This window comes from Mobula birostris, chromosome 22 (assembly GCF_030028105.1).
Source record: "Mobula birostris isolate sMobBir1 chromosome 22, sMobBir1.hap1, whole genome shotgun sequence".
NCBI lineage: Eukaryota > Metazoa > Chordata > Chondrichthyes > Myliobatiformes > Myliobatidae > Mobula > Mobula birostris.
Window position 1 is genome coordinate 7,301,431 of NC_092391.1, and position 24,973 is coordinate 7,326,403.

General features: G+C 44.6%; 1 protein-coding gene across 1 annotated transcript in view; it reads right to left on the bottom strand.

The window, feature by feature from the left end:
* Positions 1–584: 584 nt before the first annotated feature.
* The window catches only part of LOC140186499 (nuclear receptor subfamily 5 group A member 2-like), a 109,374-nt gene continuing 84,985 nt past the window's right edge, over positions 585–24,973 (bottom strand). Inside the window, exons 6-7 of the mRNA XM_072240853.1 lie at positions 22,173–22,320; positions 585–1,646 (exon numbers count right to left, since the gene is read on the bottom strand). Coding sequence (XP_072096954.1) covers positions 1,399–1,646; positions 22,173–22,320 — 396 coding nt within the window. The 3' untranslated portion in view covers positions 585–1,398. The remainder of the gene's footprint in view (positions 1,647–22,172; positions 22,321–24,973) is intronic.

The window sequence follows — 24,973 nt, forward strand, 5'->3', positions numbered from 1 at the left end:
AAAGATGTGACAGGCTGTATGGAAATACAGTTTTTTGTTTCACTTTCATTCTAAATTCTATTTGCTTACTTTTGTTGTTTGTACAATTTGTTTTTTTTCTCTCTCTGCACATTGGGTGTTTGTCATTTTTGTATGGGTTCTTTTGGGTTTCTTGTTCTGTGGCTGCCTGTAAGGAGACGAATCTCAAGGTTGTATAACCTTACTTTGATAATAAATGTACTTTGAACTTTGAGCTTCATGTAGGCTGCGAATGACATAAAAGTTCCCGTATCTACAGGTTTGGGTAACCTCAGATTTTAAGGCATCCTCAGATTTATGAATGGGAACAGCGCAGATGTAGAAATTTAATCAGTTTATTTCTCTAAAAGGTGAGCCAAACATGCAAAAGAGCAACATACAACTGTTTATGCAGTATAGCTGTTATGGCAAAAAATTTTAAATAGGAGAGAAATAGCAGTTGTTTACATGAAATATTAATTTCCATAAAACAGTTGTTTTATGTTGGTTTATTTTGTACAATTTACCATAATATTCAGAATAAAACAAATTCAAAGCATAAAAATGACAAACACAACTGCTGGCAACTCAATAAAAATACAAGTGCTTTCAATTTTCAAATATTAAATAAGGTACAGATGTGCAGTTCTAGGTACAGGTGTGTGAAGAGAGGATTACTGAAGGGAACACTGTAATTTCTAATATGGTTACAGTTTTCAATAGCAAAGACCTCTGAAAATATCAGAGAACTAACACATTTTATGTTCAGTCTGAACAAGGCGTTCCCTCTCACGCACAGTCATGGGATGATAGGAGTGGCGTGTGGAAAACCTTCACCTTAGGAACCTTTGGATTGTGTCTCTGTCGATGCAGGGCTGGATCAGAGGCCATACAGAGAGTCAAGGTGGGGGAACGCATTTCAAACAACGATTCTACCCTGACCTTTGTCAGCAAAAGCAGAGGTTCAGGGAAACACACGGCCAAACTCCTTCTAAGCTTCTAACCCTCTCCTGTTTCCAACCTTCTAATGTACATCTCTAAAGAATCAAGTGTAAACTCTGACCGCTCATTGCGCTCACAGTGAACAGAAGTGCCCGTTACGCTGCTCGACTTCATGTAAACTCCATTCTTTACACGCTGGCAGTTTCGCAGCCCCGTTGAAGATTGGTTTACCAAAATAAAGCCAACATTTTTACAATGATAGGAAAAACATGGTCAACATCTGAAAATATTGTTCTCAGGTATTCCAAGATTACATAGATCCTGTATACTTAAAAATCATTTTATTACTATCAAATTACAGTGATTTTAGTAATAATATAAAGTAATATAATATATATTTATATATATAAAATGGAATCCACAACCTGCCTTTGGGAGTCTGGAGATCGAGGCTTGGTTCTAAGCTCGCTTGGCATGAAGCATCTCAATCAGCAGGTTGTTACATGGTACCTCACCACCCAGGTGTTTATAGTACAGGTATTCTTCTGCCTGCTTACTGATGGCATGGATTTCGGGTAACCGCAGCAACAGCTGTCCAAACTTTTCTCCGTGCTGGGGGTAGTTGCACATGGTGTAGTCGAGGAGAGCGGCGTGTACCTGCTCCTGAACGCTCTCGATCAAGTGCCGGTTTTCCAGAATCTTCACATCTGTGGGGAGCAAGGGTCAGAGGCACTTTCAATAACATCCGTTCACACAGCCCTCAGCATGGTCAAGGGCTCCTCCCGTCCATCCCACACTCCCACCGTCAGGCAGAAGGTACCGCAGTATTAGAACAAGGACTGTCAGTCTGGGTAACAGCTTCTTCCCCAGGCTGTGAGACTTCCGAACACCCTGTACATATTATTTATGACAGCACCAGTAACAGCAATCCTGCTGCATATTTCACTACCTGTCGTAAATGCACTTGACGTCAATTTGTACATCTACAGAATTTTTTATCTGTTAATAATATTATGTTCATGTTCTTTTACGTGCTGTATTTGAGAAACAATACTGAACAAAAATTTAGGCACATATATATAGCTAGGGTGTCTAAGACTTTTGCACTGTTCTGAAGTAATTTTATGTATTGTACTGTACTGCTGCCACAAAAAAAAACAAACTTCATGACATGTGTGAGTGATGATAAACCTGATTCTGATATGGGTCTCTGTTGTGGACTGAGACCGAGAAGGGGGCAGGGAGAGGGGAATCGTGGTTGGGAAAAGGGGAAAGGAGAGGGGAGGGAGCGGGAAGCACCAGAGAGACAGACTGTAATGATCAATAAACTAATTGTTTGGAATTGAGTCACTTTGCCTTGTGTCTCAGGGCTGGGTGTGTCTGTATCCACACCAGACCCAACCCTGGCACTCCTTCTCTGCCACCTGGTCACACCCCTCCCACAGTACTCCACCCTCACCATTCCCAACATCCTTTTATCCCGCCAGATTTACAAACTCACTCTCTGCTCCTCGTTGACAAATACAGTACTGTGCAAAAGTCTCAGTCTCCCTAGCTATATACTGTATACGTACCGCAGACTTTTGAACAGTACTGTATGTATTGTGTTTGGCACCTTAGTCCTGAGGAACAGCGTTTTATTTAGCTGGATATATGTGTACAGTTGAATGACAATAAACTTGAACTTGCACATCACTTGGTCTTGATGACCTGAGACCGGTTTATGGCCCTGTCACCTCACTCAGAGTAACGCGGACTAACGTATCCATGGTGCCCCCCAAGGTAGTCCCATCCTGCCCATGTTCAGCCCTAATCCCGCTAAACATATCCTATCCGTGTACCTCTCCTGTCTTATAAACCTTGTTTTTATAAGACGATAAGAGATAGAAGCAGAATTGGGCCATTTCGTCACGGACAAGTTATTATCCCCTCAACCCCATTCTCCTGCCTTCTCCCTGTAACGTAGTATGAGCTATCGGTTATAACTGCCTCGACTACATCCTTTGGCAGCTCATTCCATACCAGCCTCTGTGTGAAGTTGCCCCTCAAATCATTTTTAAATCTTTCATGTTTCCTCTCCAACCTATGAACCTTGACTCCCCACCCCTGGCAAAAAGGCTGAGTGTATTCACCCTATCTATACCCACATGATGTTATACACCTCTATAATGACACCCCTCAGTCCCCGCGGAATACAATCCTAGCCTGTTTAACCTCTCCCTATAACTCAGGCCCTTATGTCCTGGCAGTATCCTCATTAATGTTCTCTTCACATTTCCCAGTTTAATGGCGTCTTTCCTACAGCGGGATCGTAAAGTGCAGAAACAAGCCATTCAGCCCCTTGAGACCGTGCTGACCATCAACCACTCATTGACACCAATCACATACCGCTGCATGTTTCCTGGCAAAGAAAGGGGTCTGTTTGACAAACCAAGAGAATGCCAGTTCATGCCATAACCTATCCTCCGCCCTAGATTCCACCCCTCACCCTCAAACAAGATGCAAGATGTTCACGGGAGAGGAGCTTTATGTGACTGGTGGAAGGATTAGAGGGCAGGTGAAGGCCTTTCTCTCCCACATAGCCCTCTGTTTTTCTATCATCCATGTACCTGTCTAACAGTCTTTTAAATGCCCCTAATGTATCTGACATTTCCACCACCCCTAGCGTGAGTTCCATGCACTCACTGCTTTCTGTGTAAAAAACCTATCTCTACCATCCTCCTATACAAAGTTCAAAGTAGATATATGTCACCATATACAACCCTGAGATCCATTGTCTTACATAGAAACATAGAAACATAGAAAATAGGTGCAGGAGTAGACCATTCAGCCCTTCGAGCCTGCACCGCCATTTATTATGATCATGGCTGATCATCCAACTCAGAACCCCGCCCCAGCCTTCCCTCCATACCTCCTGACCCCCGTAGCCACAAGGGCCATATCTAATTCCCTCTTAAATATAGCCAATGAACTGGCCTCAACTGTTTCCTGTGGCAGAGAATTCCACAGATTCACCACTCTCTGTGTGAAGAAGTTTTTCCTAATCTCAGTCCTAAAAGGCTTCCCCTTTATCCTCAAACTGTGACCCCTCGTTCTGGACTTCCCCAACATCGGGAACAATCTTCCTGCATCTAGCCTGTCCAATCCCTTTAGGATTTTATACGTTTCAATCAGATCCCCCCTCAATCTCCTAAATTCCAACGAGTACAAGCCCAGTTCATCCAGTCTTTCTTCATATTGTCTTGCGGGCATACTCAATAAATCCATAGAATAATAACCATGACTGAATCAATGAAAGACCGCACCAACCTGGGTGTTCAGTGCGCAAAAGACAACAGACTGTGCAAATACAAAAACAAATAAATAATAATAATAAATAAACAATAATTATGAAGAACATGAGATGAAGAATCTGAGAAAGTGAACCCATAGGTTGTGGGAACATTTCAATGATGGGGCGAGTGAAGTTGAGTGAAGTTGGTTCAAGGGCATGGTGGTTGAGAGGTAATAGCTGTTCTTGAACCTGCTGGTGTGAGTCCTGAGGCTCCTGTACCTCCTCCCTGATGGCAGCAGCGAGAAGAGAGCATCTCCTGGGAGGTGGGGGTCCCTGACGATGGCTGCTGCTTTCCTGCGACAGCATGCAGATGTGCTCAATGGCGGGGAGGACTTGACCTGTGATGGACTGGGCCGTATCCACTACTTTTTGTGGGATTTCCATTCAAGAGCATTGGTGTTTCCATACCAGGCTGTGGTGCAGCCAGTCAATATATTCTCCACTACACATCTATAGAAGTTAGTCAAAGTTTTTAGATGTCATGCCAAATCTTTGCAAAATCCTAAGAAAGTTTTCCTTAGAAATTTTTTAGGAGCTTTCCTCCAATTACCTTAGAATTGTGGCCCCTGGTATTAGTCATTTCCACCCTGGTGAAGAAGTCTCTGGCTGCCCACTTTATGCATCTTATGCACGTCTAGCAAGTCACCTCTCATCCTCCTTTGCCCTGGTTCACTCAACCAAGCCTCATAAAACAGCGGTCCCCAACCACCAGGCTGCAAAGCATGTGCTACCGGGCCGTGAGGAAACGATATGAGTCAGCTGCACCTTTCCTCATTCCCTGTCACGCACTGTTGAACTTGAACACAGGGTTGCCAACTGTCCTGTATTTGCCGGGACATCCCGTATATTGGGCTAAATTGGTTTGTCCCATATTTCCCCTGCTAAGATAGAGCATTCCTATGAAACCTTTCGTGCCAAAATGGCGTGAAGCGAAAAAGCAATTACCATTAATTTATATGGGAAAATTTTTTGAGCGTTCCCAGACCCAAAAAATAACCTACCAAATCATACCAAATAACACATAAAACCAAAAATAAATAACACTAACATATAGGAAAAGCAGGAATGATATGATAAATACACAGCCTATATAAAGTAGAAATAATGTATGTACAGTGTAGTCGGGAAGATGAAGGCAAAACTGATTTGTGGGGGGAAAATCAGCACGTACGCGCATGCACACATAGGTGCCCGCACAAGGCTTCATGGTCATAGTAGTCCTTCCTGGGTAAGGTGTCCTGGGATTTGACTGCTACTTTTGTCCCTTATTTAGGAGTGAAGAAGTTGGCAACCCTGACTGTAAAAGACATATTCAGGTGAGTTTAACCATACTTGAATACCCCCTCCCCCCGGTCAGCCGGTCCGCAAGAATATCGTCAACATTAAATCGGTCCGCAGTGCAAAAAAGGTCGGGGACCCCTGTCATAAAACATGTTCTCCAATCGGGGCAGTATCCTGGTAAATCTTGAATTAAATTGAAGGACAGTCCAGAACTCCTCCGAGGGGACTACAACCCTGTCATAGGGTTCAGAGACTTGTGCACATCAATGACCCGGAGAGCGAAGCTGGCTGGAGTCAGGGCCTTGTGCTTTGTCTATCGGTACGGACAGACACAGATGGGGGGTCTTCGTTGCTGCCCTGACCACCAGCGGCATAAAGGGCAGTAAGTAATTAAGCAGTCAAAAGCTGGAATTGGACAAGCTCTGTGCTCTGGCAATGTTACATGAATGGAGGAGATGGCAAGGACAGGGAGGGAGGCAAGGCCGGAGGGAGACTGGAACAGGGTATGGATTTTAAAGTCCATTTCTTAATGGAGGACCAAAATGAAGATGTGCTTTTATATCTAGGGGCAGCACAGTAGCGTGGCGGTTAGCGCCGGTAACCCAGGTCCACTTCTGCTGCTGTCCGTAAGGAGTTTGAACGCTCTCACTGTGACCGCGTGGGTTTCCTCCGGGTGCTCCGGTTTCCCCCCACATTCTGAAGGTAGATGGGTTAGTTGGTTAATTGATCACATGAGTGTAATTGGGCATTCCGGGCTCGTTGGGCCAGAAGAACCTGTTACCGTGCTGTATCGCTCAATAAATTAGATTATGAGAACACTCAGTCCTCGTTTATTGTCATTTAGAAATGCATGCATGCATTAAGAAATGATACAATGTTCCTCCAGAGTGATATCACAGAAAAACAGGACAAACCAAAGACTAACACTGACAGAACCACATAATTATAACATATAGTTACAGCAGTGCAAAGCAATACCATAATTTGAAAAAGAGCAGACCATGGGCACGATAAAAAAAAGTCTCAAAGTCCTGATCGACTCCAGAGTCCCCGATAGCAGGCGGGAAAAGGGAGAAACTCCCTGCCATAAACCTCCAGGTACTGACAACTGCTGACGCACTGGAAGCACCCGACCACAGCCGATACTAAGTCCACCCGTCCGAAAACTTCGAGCCTCCGACCAGCCCCTCCAATACAGCCTAACAAGCACCATCCTCTGCCGAGCACCTTCGACCTCACCCCAACCGCAATACTCCACATTTCAAAGACGTACGCATTAGGAATGCTAAGTTGGAAGCTTGGTGACACTTGAAGTCTTCATCCAGAAGATAAAATCATTAGACCATAAGACATAGAAGCAGAATTAGGCCATTCGGCCTATTGAGAATGCTCCACCATTCCATCAAGGCTGATTTATTATCCGTCTCAACCCCATTCTCCTGCCTTCTCCATTTAACACCCTGACTAATCAAGAATATATCAACAGCTGCTTTAAATATACCCAATGACTTGGCCTCCACAGTCGTCTGTGGCAATGAATTCCACAGATTCACCAGCCTCTGGCTAAAGAAATTTCTCCTCATCTCTGTTCTAAATGGGCATCCTTATATTCTGAGACTGTACCCTCTGGTCTAGACTCCCCCACTATAGGAAACATCCTCTCCACATCCACTCTATCTATGCCTTTCAGCATTCGATAGACTTCAATCAGATCTCACGCCCTCCCTCATTCTTTTAAACTCCAGTGAGCACAGGCCCAGAGCCATCAAATGCTCCTCATATGGTAATCTTTCCATTCCTGGAATCATTCTTGTGAACATCCTCTCCAATGCCAGCACATCTTTTCTCAGAAAAGGGACCCAAAACTGCTCACAATACTCTATAGTCGACGTTTCAGGCCAAGACCCTTCGTCCTGACGAAGGGTCTCAGCCCGAAATGTCGACTGTACCTCTTCCTAGAGATGCTGCCTGGCCTGCTGTGTTCACCAGCAACTTTTAAGTGTGTTGCTTAAAATTCCAGCATCTGCAGGTTTCCTCGTGTTTGCACAATACTCCATGTGCAGTCTGACCAATGGCTTATAAAGCCTCAGTATTACATCCTTCTCGGACTATCTTAGTCCTCTCATACTGAATGCTAACATTGTATTTGCGTTCCTTACCAACAACCCAACCTGCTAGTTAACCTTTAGGAAATCCTTACCAAGGATTCCCAATTCCCTTTGCATCTCTGATTTCGGAATTTTCTCCTTATTTCACGCCCTCAGACTGTGTCGATCGTTGATGCAAGTGACACATTTCACTACATGTTTCGACGTACATGCAACAAATAAAACTATTTTTTTTTCTTTCTGTGATCTTGTTAAATTCTATGTTCAACTAGGGATTGCGTCTTTCTGAAGATACGTGTAGCTCCCCAGCACAGTGGTGAAAGTGAATTCACACAAGCCTCCAAACCAGATGGACTCTTCTTCGACGATTCTGTGGCACAGCACCAACCCTAACATTTGTTGACCTGCTTTAAGTTGCTACCTTGTTTTTTTTTGCACCATTCTCGTTGTTGGAGGCTGTCTTTGTTCGCAGGAGAGCTTCTGCTAAATTGCAATCGCTTAAGGGAATGTGTGTGATAAAAGCCATTCCAAGCAAAGGATCTGCGTGATTGAAAGGCAGCATAGGTCAATTTGTTGCAGCTCTATTAAATGCTTCTTTAGAATAAAGCGACTGCATATCCTCTTCACAACCACTGCTTTTTTTTTTGCAAAATTCTAATTTTAATTAAAACTCTTTACCTGCTCAGGAGGAAAATCAATATGGACAATAAATGTCACTCTCTTTTGTAAATATTTTGCTTTGTGTGCCTGTGATCAGTTGAATGCAAAATCCATGCTCTCCTGAAGGTAATTAAACCTCAGAAGCAACATAAAAACCTGCTTCTATGGAAAGCACAAAACGCCTTGGCACAATGTTTTCACATTTTGAAATGGGTGAAATCCGGTGAAAGTGACCCTGAAGGGAAGAGGTGTTGGGGAGGGGGTTGAACGGCATTGTGATAAATGGAACATGGGTAGTGCGCCTTTGGAATAAAGCCATATATCTGCTCTGAAAGGAGATTTCTTGACGTGTATCTTAAGAATAGTTTTTTTTTGCTTGCAATTAGCATTGCCATAATACAGCATAACGGCTTTGCAAATCAAACTTCTGAATTGTTATAGAAAATCCGAATTAAAAACCTACTTGATTTAGGTGAATGATGGTGGGCAACACCCTATTTCTACTCCAAAGAGTAGATTTTGAAATCCATGTTTTGTACAATGATGAGAATAGGGGTTCTTATTTGGGATTAGTCCATTGCTGACATGGTGCTTGACACGTTACAACTGAGAGAGACCTCCCAGGATGCGGAATTGACATCAATCATTCCTACACCCAATGGCTAATTTATTTTGTACCTTCTGTACCTAATAAAGTGGCCACTGAGCATATCTTTGTCTTCTGCTGCTGTAGCCCATCCACTTCAAAGTTCAACACATTCTGCGTTCAGAGATGCTCTTCTTCACACTGCTGGTTATTTGAGTTACTGTTGCCTTCCTGTCAGCTTGAACCAGTCTGGCCGTTCTCCTTTGACCTGCTTCATTAACAAGGCATTTTCGCCCGTGGAACTGCCGCTCACTGGATTTTCTTTTTGTTTGTTTTTGCACTATTCTCTGCAAACTCTAGACTGATACGTGTGAAAATTCCAGGTGATCAGCAGTTTCTGAGATACTCAAACCACCCCATCTGGCACCAACAATCGTTCCACAGTCAAAGTCACTTAGACCACGTTTCTTCCCATTCTGATGTTTGGTCTGAACAACAACTGAATCTCTTGACCATGTCTGCATGCTTTTATGCAGTGAGTTGTTGCTACATGGAATTAAGGTTTATAGGGAAAAGGCAGGTAGGTGGAGATGAGTCCATGGCCAGATCAGCCATGATCTTATTGAATGGCGGAACAAGCACGATGGGCCAGGTGGCCGACTCCTGCTCCTATTTCTTATGTTCTTATATTCTTATGTATGTGATTGGCTGATTAGATATTTGCATTAACGAGCAGGTGTATAGGTGTACCTAATGAAGTGGCCACTGTGTGTACGTCAGTAACGATGTGTCTCTGATTTTGTTTTCAGGTTGGAGAGACAGATTAGGGACTGATAACCCTGACCACTCCCTCCCACCTGATTATTTTCTGGAATATTGTTGGGAATGCTCAGTCTCTGTACATCCTGAGCCAGGGAATGTTCTGTAGCCGAGGGAAGAAAGAACAAATTGAAGATGAAAAACAGTAGTTTGGGACTGAAACATCAACTGGTTATTCCCCTCCCACAGATGCTGCCTGATTTCCTGAGTTCCTCCACCATTTTTTGTGTTTTGTGCAAGTGAGTCTATTCACCTGCGATTTGCAAAGTCGTTTCATGACACACTTTGACGTGTCCTCATGAGCCACTTGTATCCCAACAGGGTAGCAATCAGGTTCACCAGACTCAAAAACAGTGACTTTCCCCAATCAGTAAGGCTGGTCAACACCTCCACCCACTAACGCACCCCTCCACAGCCCCAGCCACCATTACTTCATCATTTCCTGTCAGTCACCTTATGTACAGACACTCCTGTGCCAAGTGTCACTTTATGGACATACAATCAATCTATGTACATAAACTATCCTATCTATGTATACAGTTTTATATACAATACTCTGCAAAGGTCTTAGGCACACATAAACACACGCATATATATGTGTATATGTGTGTGTATATATATAACTAGGCTGCCTAAGACTTTTGCACAGTACTGTAGTAATTTTATGTATGGCACTGTACTGCTGGCGCAATAAAAACAAATTTCATGGAATCTATGTGTGACAATGATTCTGATATGGGTCTCTGTTCTGGACTGAGAGTGGGAAGGGAGCAGGGAGAGGGGAGTCACCATTGGGAAAAGGGGAAGGGAGAGGGGAGGGAGCAGGAAGCACCTGAGAGACATTCTGTAATGACCTATAATCCAATTGTTTGGAATCAAATGACCTTGCCTGGTGTCTCAGAGCTGGGTGTGTCTGCACCCACACCATCCCCACCCCTGGCACCCCTTCTCTGCCACCTGCCCCACACCCCTCCTCACCATTTCCAACATCCTTTGCTCCTACCCAGTTTACAAACCCACTCTCCACTCCACGTTGACACACACAGTACTGTGTAAAACTCTTAGGCACCCTTGCTATCGATATGTGCCAAAGACCATTGGACAGTACTGTAAATTGTACTTATGTTATGATTTTCTAAAAGTTGTTATTGTGTTCTTTATCTTACTGAGCTTTTTTTGTGCTGAATCGGACCTGGAATAATAATGATTTTGTTCTCCTTTTCACTTGTGTACAGATGGTGCCACAGGTTTTGTACAGATCTGGGCGATTTCTTCCAGTTCATCCACATCCTGTTCTCGTGACTCTTTCTCCCTTTTCTCAGGGTGGCTGGGGTCCTGTTGGATCCGTGATCTACAGCTGCACTCGGACTATGTTCTTCAGGGGTGGTGGGTTCTCGCTCTCAGGATCCGACAAGTGGCCTGGCGTTTTGGTATCTCCAGGAGCAACTTGTGGACGACCCGACTCCTCACCAACGTCGCTGATTGAAGCGTCGCGGGAGATCGAAACATCGAGACAGCCACAGTAGGCGGTGTGCGCCACTGTCGGGGGCCTCTGCACTCGAGCGATCTCTCTCTCGATGGTGAGTGAGCATGTGTTGGCCTTTGAGTTGGGGCGGGGGGCTCGGACAAGCAACGTTACATGGAAACAGTGAGCTGTGGGCCTCCCCTCTTACTGTGGCAGGAGTGACATCTCTCTCTACCTCATTAGTGAGACAGAGAACTTTTTGAGATGTTGAGGTGTTGGGAAGGATGGACTCTGGGCCATGGTCTTGGTGGGGAGGGGCTTTGCTATTGCTTGCATGGTGGGTGGTGGGGATTGATGCTTTTGCTGGAGCAGGTGAAGGAGGGTTGCTTCTTCTGCTGCTGCTTGTGTGTGGGAGGGGAGGGGGGCTTCAGGGTTTTAACATTTTTTCTGTCATTCATTCTTTGTGTCTTTTTCTCCGTGTTTCATGGATGTCTGCAAAGAGCCACAATTTCTGCAAAGAGCCATGATTTCTGCAAAAAGTTAGGATTTTTGCAAAGAATTAGGATGTCTGTAAAGAGTTAGGATTTCTGGTTGTATACTGTATACCTTCTCCGCAATTAAATTGAACCATTGAAATGACATTAAACAATACTGAATCTTGAATCACATGTATCTCAAAACATACAGTGAAATACATCATTCACGTTAACAGCCAACACACCCAAGGATGTGCCATGGGCAGCCTGGCCTGCAAGTGTCACCACACAACCCAGCGCCAACAGAACTTACCCACAATGCTTCGCAGAACCACACAGAAACAACAATCTGTCAGAATAGGGTGGGACCCATTCCAGTGGCATGTGCTGAAGGTTCAGAGTGAGATACCGCACCTCACTCAGGAGCGCGTAAACCATTCCCACTTTGAGAAGGACCAATGATGGCGTGAGATGTGCTTCTGTCGGCTAACACTACGACTGCATCTGATGGGCGAAGCTGCAGTTCTTTCAAACGTTCTTAGCCGAGTCCACGGCAGAATGGCCATTCTGTTCAGGGATTCACACCAGCCAAGCAATTTGAGAATCAGACAACCAGAAGTTCTACGCATTGGCTCGGCTCCTCGAAAAACTACAGGAGCAGTACAGTAGCGTAGCAGCTAGCGTTACGCTTTACCACGCCACTGATCGGGGTGCAATCCCCGCCATTGTCTGTACGTTCTCCACCATGACCCCATGGGTTTCCTCCGGGTGCTCCGGTTTCCTCCCACGGTCTAAATCCATACGGGTTAGGGTAGTGAGTTGTGGGCACGCCATGTTGGCACCGGAAGTGAGATGACTCTTGCAGTCTGCCCCCAGCACATCCTCAAACTGTGTTGATCATTGACACATTTCACTGCATGTTTGATGCTTCAATGACAAATAAAGGTAATCTTTAATCTTTAGGAACTTTGATCATCACCTTCCCACCATTCAGATGAATGACAATAACGAAGATGACTGTTCACTACTGAGGATCCCACACGTGGCAGGGTGGAAAATCAGCTTTGAGGGGCTGGAGATATCAAATGTGGAACCACCTGCCTGATTTTGATATCTAAAGTCAACATCTCTTGCCCAATTCTGTTGAAATGGATAGCTACATGGGTGGGAAGGGTTAGATCAAGGGCTCCCAACCATTTTTAATACCTTGGACCCCTACCATTAACTGAGGGGTCCGTGAACTCCGGGCTGGGAACCCCTGGGTTAGAGTGATCCTAGAATAGGTTAAAGAGTTGGCACAACATCATGTGGTACAGTTTTAAATCTAATGTAAGGAAAGTTGGGAAGAAATTAAAAAGCTTAAAAAGATAACTCTATTTGTCATATGTGCATCAAAACATTTAGTAAAATGCGTCATTCGTGTCAAATCAAATCCATGAGGTTGTGCTGGGGGCAGGCAACGTGAGTCACCACACTTCCAGTGCTAACATAATATGCCCGCAACTCACAAACCCTAATCCATACATCTTTGGAATGTGGGAGGAAACCAGAGCACCCAGAGGAAAACCACACGGCCACTCGGAAAATGTAGAAACTCCTTTCAGACAGTGGTGGGAATCGAACTCCGATCGCTGGCAGTGTAAAGCAGTTGCACTAACTGCTACGCTATCATGAGATACTAAACCTGCTGTCACTCAGCCCACACCCCTCTCAGAGCTGAAACTCACTCCCAACCCACCCTCGTGTTGGCGTTGAACTGGTGGATCAAGAGAGATGAAACCCGGTTCAGGGGGACTGAACTGTTTCAATTTTCCAGAGATAAGCCAGCAAAAGTAAAAAATATGTAAATGATGTCAGTCAAAGTCCAAAGTAAATTTTACCATATAATACCTTGAAAGTCATTCACTTGTAGGTACTCACAAGAAAATAAAGAAAACCTACACATAAATAATGACTGATAGCAAATGCGCAAAAGAAGACAAATTGTGCAAAATGTATATATAATATATATTTGCTTTATTTTTCATGTAAGCAAAACTAATATTATTTATATATTGGTTTATTGAGATACAGTGTGGAATCGGCCCTTTGAGCTACGCTGCCCAGCAACCCCACAACTTAATCCTGGCCTAATCACAGGACAATTTACAATGACTAAATAACCGACCAGCCAGGATGCCTTTGGACTGTGGGAGGAAACTGGAGCACCCGGAGGAAACCCACACGGTCACAGGGAGAATGTAGAGGCATCAGTGGGAATTGAACCGGGATTGCCTGTCCTGCGAAGTGATGGGATACACACTACACTACAATGCCGCCTAAAATATATATTTAAGCAAGGCTGAGAGCATGAGTTGTGGAGGCCTTTTGGGTTGAGGATCCAGATGGCTGAAGGGTAATAACAGCTCCTAAACTGGTGGAGTGGGTCCTAAGGCTCCTATCCAATGGCAATAGCAAGAAGAGAGCGTGGCCTCGATGGTGGAGGGGGGGAGCCTTAATGACAGATGCTGCTTTGGTTATTGTAGAGGAGCTCAATGCATTTTGGGGAGAGTTTTTCTTGTGATGAACTGGGCAGCATACACCATTTTTTGTTGTCTTTTCCATACCTCGCCATTGGCGCTCCCATACCAGGTTGTGATGCAAGCACGCTAAGAGAGTAAAGGAGCTGTTGTGCCTCCAAGGTCCTTATGGAGCATCACCTCCTCTCCCCAAAAGAGTTCTGTTTGTTTATTGTATAATATCTTTGGAGAAATGGGTAAATTTACTGTGTCTCTTTACCCTTCTTGTCCATTTGTCCCTCCCCACTAATCTCCCCCCTCCTGGCACTTATCACTGCAAGCAGCCTAGGTGCTACACCTGCCCATTCACCCCCTCCCTCTCCTCCTTTCAGAGCCCCAAACAGTCCTTACAGGAATCTTGCTGCAGCCGTCTATTGCATCTGGTGCTCCTGATGCAGCCTCCTCCACACTGGTGAGACTCGTCATAAGTGTGGGGACCGCTTCGTCGAGCATCTCCCCTCCATCCACCAAAAGCAGGACTTCCGGGTGGTCCAACATTTTAATGCCAACTCCTAGTCCCGTTCCAACATGTCGGTCCATGGTCTCCTCCTGTGCCAAGGTGAGACCACCCTCGGGGTGGAGGAGGAACACCTTATATTCTATCTGGGTAGCATCACACCTGATGGCAAGAATATCGATTTCTCCTTCCAGTAAACAAATTTCCTCCCCCCACTTCCTCTTTTCTCCATTCTGACTTTTTCCCCTTCTCGCCTGCCTATTACTTCCCCCCGTGTCCCCTCCTATTTTCCTTTCTGCTATGGTCCATGCTCCTCTCAAGTCGCATTTTTCCTCTCCAGCCCCTTACCTTTCCTACGCACCTGGCTTCACCTGCCACCTCCCAGCTCGCCTCCTTCCCCTCCACCCACCTTTTTATTCTGTTGTCTTCCCCCTTCTTTCTCCTCCTCCCACCTTTTTATTCTGTTGTCTTCCCCCTTCTTTCTCAGTCCTGAAGAAGGGTCTTGGCCCAAAACGTCGATGGTTTATTCATTTCAATCGACCTGCTGAGTTTCTCCAGCATTTTGTGAGTGTCGGAAAGGACATTGTGTTTTATTCTGATTGTATTCAAGAACATCTTCGCCCTTTCATCCATTCAGTACTTGAATCCACTTGATCAACACCAATCACTACCTCAGTACTATGACCACTTTGCATTACAATAGATATTGTTAATTGTGTTCTTTCATTTATAATTTTGTATAATTTATGTTGTTAATTATCTTTCTCTCGTGAGTGCTCTGTTGCTGATGATCTCTGTCTCAGAGACCGACATCAGGCCCTCTTTCAAGAGAGTGAACCCTTGCACGGTGGCAGGCCCCAGTGGTGTACCTGGTGGAGCTCTGAAAAAGTGTGCCAACTAACTTGCGGAGGCACTCAAAGACATTTTCAATTGCTCATTGCTACAGTCGGAAGTTCCCACCTACTTCAGAAGGGCAAGAGTTATATCAGTTCCCAAGAAGAACAATACGAGCTGCCTTTATGACTGTCATCCAGTCACACTCACATCTCCAGTGATGAAATGCTTTGAGAGGCTGGACATGGCGACAATTAACTCTTGTCTCAGCAAGGACCTGGACCCACGGCACTTTGCCTATCGCCACAATAGATCTACAGTGGACGCAATCCCATTGGCTCTCCACACAGCCTTGGATTGCCTGGACAGCACATACCTATGTCAGGATGCTGTTTAATGTTGCTATGTGTCCACAATGTGGCTGCAAGTAAGTTTTTCATTGCACCTTTGCAGACATTTACAGTACTGTAAAAAAGTTTTAGACACATATATATAGCTAGGGTGAGTAAGGTCTTTGCACAGACTTGTATTTGTCAATGTGGAGCAGGGAGCGAGTTTGTAAATCTGGCCGGAGCAAAGGATGTTGGGAATAGCGAGGGAGGAGCGCCGCGGGAGGGGTGTGGGACAGGTGGCAGAGAAGGAATGCTGGGGCAGGGGGAGGGGGGTGGTGATGCATTTGCAGACCCAGTCCCGAGACACCAGGCAGAGTCATTTGATTCCAAACAATTGGTTTACTGATCATTACAGAATGTCTCTCTGGTGCTCCACATTCCCTCCCCTCTCCCTTCCCCTTTTCCCAACCATGATTCCCCTCGCCCTGCCCCCCTTCTCATTCTTAGTCCACAGCAGGGACCCATATCAGAATCAGGTTTATCATCACTCTCATATGTCATGAAGTTTTTTTTTGTGGCAGCAGTACACTGCAATACATAAAATTACTACAGTACTGTGCAAAAGACTTAGACACCCTAGCTATATGCCTTACGAATTTTCCACAGTACTGTACTTGTCGATATGACAATAAATTTGACTTTTGAAGAGAATTCTTTGAAACATTAACTTCTGCTCAAAACTGCCGACCTTTCACACAGCACAGGTGACCAAACTTCAGCTCAACAGCTATGCAGAAGCAACTGAGACACTTCGTTTATTTTGTCTACGTGGATTAGCCAGGCACGGGAAGACAAAGCCAGTTTAACCAAGGAGTTCCGAGAAGTTGGTTATGCCAAGTCCTCATTCTCAAGACAAGCCTGCATTAGGAAAGCCACTGGGACAGCACAGCGCGACAGACATAATCATCCCCCCGAGGCCGAGCCTCAACAAAGCTGTTTGTTTGTGTTCCACTATCGCTCCCTGTGAACTGTGGTGTCTGGTCAGGTGCTTTGAAAGGGAAAACATGGCTTGCCTTTTAATTTAATTTCTCCATTGCAAAAAATTGTGGCGCTGAATCAGCCATTATTTAATTAAGTAACTGAGCATTTAATACAGAGATAATTACTGAGTTTTATAACTTATTTTAAAAATACAAATCATTTAGCAGCTGACAATTAATTTGCATGATACATATCAATTTTACACACTTTCTTAAATATTGAGGCAGCTGCTTTAGCTGATTGGGGTTATGCACAGACCCCACTGCATCTCTCCAGTAGCACATGGCAGCGCCGACGTGTAGCGGTCAGCGTAACGCTAACACAACGCAAGTGATATGGATTCAATTTCCCCCTTAGGAGCTGAAACAGGGTAAATGTTGGGATATACGGTAGTGTAGTGGTTAGCACAACGCTTGACGATAGCAGTGACCCAGTTTCAATTCCCGCCGCTGCCTGTAAGGTGTTCGCACGTTCTCTCCGTGGCTGTATGGGTTTCCTCCGGGTGCCCCAGTTTCCTCCCACAGTCCAAAGACGTACCGGTTGGTAGGTTAATTGGTCATTGTAAACTGTCCCGTGATTAGGCTGGGGTTAAATCAGGGACTACTGGCAGCATGGCTCGAAGGCCGGAAGGGGCTGTTCTGCACTGTATTTCAATAAATATATAAACGTCTCCACTAGCGGGAGAGTCCGGGCACAGCAGCGTAGCGGTTAGCATGATGCCTCACAGCACTAGCAATCGGGGTTCAATTCCCACTGCTGTCTGTAAGGAGTTTGTACGCTCTACCTGTGGCTGCGTGGGTTTCCTCTGGGTGCTGCAGTTTCCTCCCACATTCCACAGATGTACAGGTTAGAGTTAGTAAGTTGTGGGCATGCCGTGATGGCACTGGATATGTGGCAACACTCGAAGGCTTCCTCATGTACATTTTCGGATTGCGTTGGCCATTGATGCAAAACAACACATTTCACTGTATGTTTCAATGTTTCGATGTACATTTGATAAATAAAGCTAATCTTTAACCTTTAACTGGGTCATGGCTGCCACTAATGGTGCCACAGATTGTCTCCTCCTGTCCCCAACCATATTTACCAGGGGTGGGTACAAAGAGCCAGGGCATGGCCTGATCAGTGGCCTTGACCCTCACAACTGCATAAGGACTGGCAAAATCCTACCCCCAGCTTTGCCAACTGTCAAAGATGTAGGGAGATCTTAATTTCTCTTATTGTTCCTGACATCTTATAGGCCTTTAAAATGTATTAAAAATTAAGTAAATACTTCAGAAAAATGTAAAACCACTACAAATATAAATTTAAAATATTAAGCATAAATAATAAAATCAAAATATTATAAAGATTTTTATAAAGATTAGCTTTATTTGTCACATGTCTATCGAAACATACATTGGAATATATTGTTTTGTGTCAAATCAAATCAGCAGATATTGTGTGGGGGGAGGGGTCAGCCCATAAACGTCACAATACTTCCAGCACCAATACAGCATCCCTATAACAGAGGTCCCCAACCATCGGGTCGCAAAGCACGTGCTACCGGGCCGCGAGGAAACGATATGATTTGGTGATATGAGTCAGCTGCACCCTTCCTCATTCCCTGACACGCACTGTTGAACTTGAAATAACCTACCAAATCATACCAAATAACACATAAACCTAAAATAGCACTAACATATAGTAAAAGCAGGAATGATATGATAAATACACAGCCTATATAAAGTAGAAACAATGTATGTACAGTGTAGTTTCGCTTAACAGAATCGGGAAGATTAAGCCAAAACCGATTTGTAGGAAAAAAATTGGCACATACAGGCATGTGCACGTCATGCATGCGCACACAGGTGCCCGCGCAAGGCTACTTTTGTCCCTTATTTGGGAGTGCGAAAGTCGGCAACCCTACTTGAACCCTGCCAACCCCCCGCCGTCAGCCAGTCCGCAAGAATATTGTCAATATTAAACTGGTCCACGGTGCAAAAAACGGTTGACCCCTGTACCAACCTGTACTCAAATGTCTTTCGAATGTAAGAGGAAACTGTTGCACCTGGAGAAAACCACAGCGTCGCTGAGAGAACATGCAAATTCCTTACAGACAGCGGTGGAGTTTGAAACCTGGTCATTCAGTTGGCATGGCAAAGCATTTGCGCTAACCGCAACGCCACTGTGCCGCCTTAAATGAATCTACCTAAGTGAACAGAAGTATTTTCTTAAAAAAAAGCAGCTGACTTTTGCAATGCTGTCTATTCCACCTGCCTGTAAGCCCAATGGAGTCTTAGACCAGAGTCTAATCCAGCCCATGAATGGGAGCTGATTCCCGGCAGGGCTGCTGGGAATTCTAGCAGGCTGGAGTCATAACTACATGCTGTGTAGAATTCCTGGACGTCCTCCCACATAAATTGTTCAACACCGGCCTTGATCAGCAGGGCTGTGGGCCCCAAGGGCCGAAAGGGCCTACTCCGCACGGTATCGCTAAATAAGATAAATAAATGCACAAATGCTCACACTCTCCTCAAACTGAACGAAGACTGAAGCTAACGTATAACGAATAACACTGACATATATGAAGTGGACATATACACAGAAAGGTGCCAGAAAAGGTCCAGTAACATCGTGAAGGATCCCAGCCACTCTGCTCATGGATTGTTTGTGCCACTCCCATCAGGGAGGAGGCTACACAGCATCCTCGCTGGGACCACCAGACCCAAAAATAAGTTACTTTCCCCAAGCAGTACGGCTGATCAACACCTCCACCCACTAACCCACCCCTCCACACCCCCAACCAATACTACTTTATCATTTCCTGTCAGAGTCACCGTATGTACAGACACCCCTGTGTCTAGCGTCACTTTATGGACATACAAACAATCTATGTATATTAGCTATCTTGTGTATTTATATTTATTTTATTTTTGATTATTGTGTTCATTATCTTATGCTTTTTTGTGCTGAATCAGATCCAGGGTAACAATTATTTCATTCTCCCTTACATCTGAGTACTGGAAATAACAGTAACAGTCTTGTATTTAAATTTAAACATGGGGAGATTTCACCAGTTCTGGAAACCTTGGGCAACACCCACAAAATGCTGGAGGAACTCAGCTGGTCAGGCAGCGGATATGGAGGAGAATAATCAGCTGATGTTTCGGGCTGAGACCCTTCATCATTGAACTGTCTGCCTTGCTGATTTCCTCCAGCATTTTGTGTGTGTTATTGAAATAAAAAAGGTTTTTCAGCCAGTGGGCCAAATGGGACTGATGGCAGCTTTCCGTTAAACAAAATTCCCAGATATCTGTAGGGAATGAGTCAACAAGAAGTTCAGAACATGCTGAGGTTTCTCTGATGCAGAAGGGCCTGACACAGTTTGTATATTGGCCCCCGATCTTCGCCATCCAATGTAAATCCACTCTTCAAAATAAACGACTTCACAGTGGCCCTTAATATGTCACAGTGAATGGTGCAGAGGAAATTTACCAGGATGCTGCTTAGAGTAGCTTAGCAAACTACAGCTTTTCGTTTTGGAGAGAAGGAGGACGAGAGGTGACTTGACAGAGTTGCACAAGGTGGTAAGACTTGATGCTGAACTGACTCCACAATCTATGGACTCTCCTCCAAGGACTCGACAACTCACACTCTCAGTCTTATTTATTTATTTTTTATTTACACGATTTGTCTCCCTTTGCACATTGGTTGTTTGTCAATTTTTGCTTATGTTTAGTTTCTCATAAATTCTATTGTCTTTCTTTATTCTCCTGTTAATGTCTGCAAGAAAATGCATCTCGGAATCGGAATCAGGTTTAGTATTACTGGCATATGTCATGAAATTTGTTGTTTTGGCGCAGCAGTATGTTGCAATGCATAATAAAAACTATAAATTACAAGAAGGAGTGTATATATTTTTAAAAAATTAATTAAGTAGTGCAAAACAAGAGGGAAAAATATTGAGTTAGTATTTATGGGTTCATTGTCCATTCAGAAGTCTGATGTTGGAGTAGAAGAAACTGTTTCTGAAATGTTGAGCGTGTCTTCAGGCTCCTGTACCTCCTCCTAGATGGTAGCAGCGAGAAGAGGGCATGTTCTGGGTGATGAGGGTCCTTAGTGATGGATGTCGTCTTTTTGAGGCATTGAAGGTAGTATACCTCAAGGTACAGTTGTATATATGGTGACATATACCACCTTGACAATAAATTTCTTTGACTTTGACTTTGACTTTGAGATGGAGCCCTTTTCCTAGGGAAGAAACGGCTAATGAGAGGAGGCATAACTTTAAGGGTGATTGGAGGAAAATCCAGAGGGGATGTCGGAGGTAGATTTTTCGCACAGAGAGTGGTGGGTGTGTGGAATACACCACCAGCGGTGGTGATAAAGGCAGATACATTAGAGAGATTTAATAGATTCTTAGATAGGCACAAGGATGGAAGAAAAATGGAGGGCTATGTGGGAAAGAAGGGTTATATTAATTTTGGAGTAGGTTAAAGATCTGGCACAACATTGTGGGCTGAAGGGCCTGTATTATAATGTAGTGTTCTATGACCATGACTCGATGTGGTAGGACAGACAAATTCTGATCTGATCAACTGCTTGTGAGGTTGTTTAGACCCCTTTGTTGTTTTTTGTTGCTTAGTATTTTCTACGTTGCATGTTTCATGTCCCACATGTGACACACATTGGCCACTTTATTAGGAACACCTGTACTCCTGCTCTTTATTGCATATATCCAATCAGCCAATCATGTGGCAGCAACTCAATGCATAAAAGCATGCAGACATGGTCAAGAGGTTCAGTTGTTGTTCAGACCAATCATCAGAATGGGGAAGAAACGCGATCTGGGTGACTTTGACTGAGGAATGATTGTTGGGGCCAGACAGGGTGGATTGAGTTTCTCAGAAACTGCTGATATCCTGGGATTTTCACACACAACAGTCTCTAGAGTTTACAGAGCATGGTACAAAAAAACATCCAGAGAGTGACAGTTCTGTGGGCAAAAATGCCTTGTTGACGAGAGAGGTCAGAGGAGAATGGCCAGACTGGTTCAAGCTGACAGGAAGGCGACAGTAACTCAAAATAACCACACGTTACAACAGTAGTGTGCAGAGGAGCATCTCTGAATGTACACCACATTGAACCTGGAAGAGGATGGATTACAGCAGCAGAAGACCACGAACATACCCTCAGTGGTCACTGTGTTAGCCGCAGGAGGTACCGAATAAAGTAGCCGCTGAGTGTATGTTCTATGTTCTGTGTGTTCTGGTTTCGGGGGAACAAATGTGCTTGCTTACCGGGACTGAAGAGGAGGAGGAACTTGAAGCAGACCATGTCCCTCCGATCGAACTGTAGCGTCTGCAGCTTGGCCGACAGCTCCTGTGCCCGCAGCACCAGGTTAATGAGGGTCGAGCCCGCCTGGTTGGCGATTGTGGACAGCTCAACCTGAACGTGGAGAGGACAGGGTTTACCAACGTGAAGGTTAACTAAGCTTTTCACCTGTTATGCCGAGCAACATACTCCTGGTTTGTTGGGTCCAAAATGGGACAGTTCCTGACACTTCTTCATTGTTTAATAAAATCCTGCCCCTTTAAAAATGAGGAGAAAATTCAAAAATCAAAGCTACAAAGAGACTTAGGAGCCGTTGTGCATGTTTCTCTCAAGGTTAACTTGCAGGTTGAGTTGCTGGCAAGGAAGGCAAATAAAATGTTAACATTCATTTTGAGAGGAGAAGAATATAAAGGGAGGGATGTAATGCTGAGGCTTTATAGGGCATTGGTCAGACCCAGCATGAAGTATTGTGACCAATTTTGGTCTCCTTACCTAAGAATAGATGTGCTGGCATTGGAGCAGGTCAAAGGAGGTTCACAAGAATGATGTGGGGAATGAAAGGGTTAACATATGGGAAGTATTTGATGGCTCTGGCCTGTACTCATTGGAGTTTAGAAGAATGAGTTTGTGGGTGGGGGAGGGGGAAATCGCACTGAAAACCTATACAATATTGAAGGACCTGGATCGAGTGGATGTGGAGAGCATGCTACCTACAGTGGGAGAGTCTACGACCAGATGACACAGCCTCAGAATAGAGGAACGCCCAAGAGGAATTTCTTTGGCTAGAGGGGGCGGCGAATCCATGGAATTCATTGCCGGAGGCCAAGTCAGTGGGTCCGTTTTAAGCAGAGGTTGAAAGATTCTTGGTTAGTCAGGGCATCAAAGGTTATGGGGAGAAGGCAGAAAAATGGGGTCAAAAGGGATAATAAATCAGCCATGATTGAATGGCAGAGCAGACTTGATGGGCTGAATGGCCTAATTCTGCTCCTATATCTTATGTCTAAATAGGAACAGTCATCCTGTCAGACGGTCATCTTGATTCTTCATTTCACCTTTTATCACAAGCTCGGCAATAATTACTTCTGGCTAAAATTAACTGTAGCCTTGTGAACGATGAAAGCTCCTTCCTAAAACACCTGCTGTAAAGACCAGTGCCAAATGCATCCTCTGTGCGGGAAACTAAAAGTTCGCTGATGAAATCCATCACAACTGTGTCTGCCCGTGGTCTGTGGATATGCACTCCGTCTATCTGTAGATCAGTGCTTGCCCCACTACAGAAACAACTGCAGACACAGCACCAGCAACGGATAACCTGACTACTCTTCTCATCTGAGGAAAAGCTTTTAGTTTTGTCATTTCCCCATGTGTCTTTTCATAAATATGCAAAACTCTGAATGAAGCCTAGACACTGTTTACAATGAATCCAGACAATCTAGGTGACCTGTCTCAAAAACAGTTTGAGAAAATGGATAGTGTCTATAAGTTCAGAACAGAGTATGGCCAGAGGCACTGTACTGGAAAACTGGTAAGTTTTGGTTAGGTCTGCCTGGTGAGGTAGGGTCTTATGACCCTCTTAATCTCCACACTTAATCTTGCTCTTAATCTCCTAATTTTCTCCACAGATAAATTGGTAAGTAGGTTTATTATATATACTTGCGGGGGCATAACTTCCGATGCTGACAAGGATGTCAGAGGTAAGTTTTTTTACAGTATGTGGTGGGTGCGTGGAATGCCCTGCCGGGGGTGTTAGTAGAGGCAGATACATTAGGGATATTTGGGGGACTCTTAGATAGGCACATGGACGTCAGAAAAATGTAGGGCTATGTGGAAAGAAGGGGTAGATTGATCATGGAATACGTTAAAGGGCCAGAATGATGTTGTTTTTAGGGATACAGCATGGAGTAGGCTCATCCAGCCCCACGAGCCACATGGCACAGCAACCCCCCCCATTTAACCCCCTATTTAACCCCACTATTTAACCCCCTATTTAATCCCCCAATTTAACACCCCTATTTAACCCCCTATTTAACCCCCCTATTTAACCCCCTATTTAATCCCCCAATTTAACCCCACTATTTAACCCCCTATTTAATCCCCCTTTTTAACTCCCCAATTTAACCCCCCAATTTAATCCCCCCTATTTAACCTCCCCCAATTTACAATGACTCATTTTCCTACCAACTTGTACACCTTTGGAATGTGGGAGGAAATCGGAGCCCCTGCAGGAAAGCCACACACTTCATGGGAAGGACGTACAAACTTCTCAGAGATGACGTCGAAATTGAACTCTGAACTCTGACACACTGAGGTGTAATTGGGTCATGCTAATCGCTGGGCTACCGCGGCGCCCCAGGGCGGTGTGTACGGAGACAGGGACTTAATCAACATGAGCTTATGACTCACACTCACTGGGAATTCCTCATTCTTGGGAAATCACTGCAATTCCCAATCCCAATCACAAATAGAGTTCAATGAGTTACCCGCGCCTGGCGGCGTAGTGTAGACACATGATAATCCATTCAGTGTGGTGCACATGCGCCCCTGGACATATAAGGGGCAACACAGACTTGCGGCTCAATCTCATGTACACCATTTGCCCCTCTTGGGCTGAAGCGCCTGTACTGGGCTTTAGCGTTTGATGTTTGATGTACTGGTGCACTGTGAAAAACTTTGCTCTGCATGCTATCAATACAGAGCATCTCATCATGTTAGTACATTGAGGGAGAACAAGGGAAAAGCATGAACAAAATGCCGAAGGAAGTGTCAC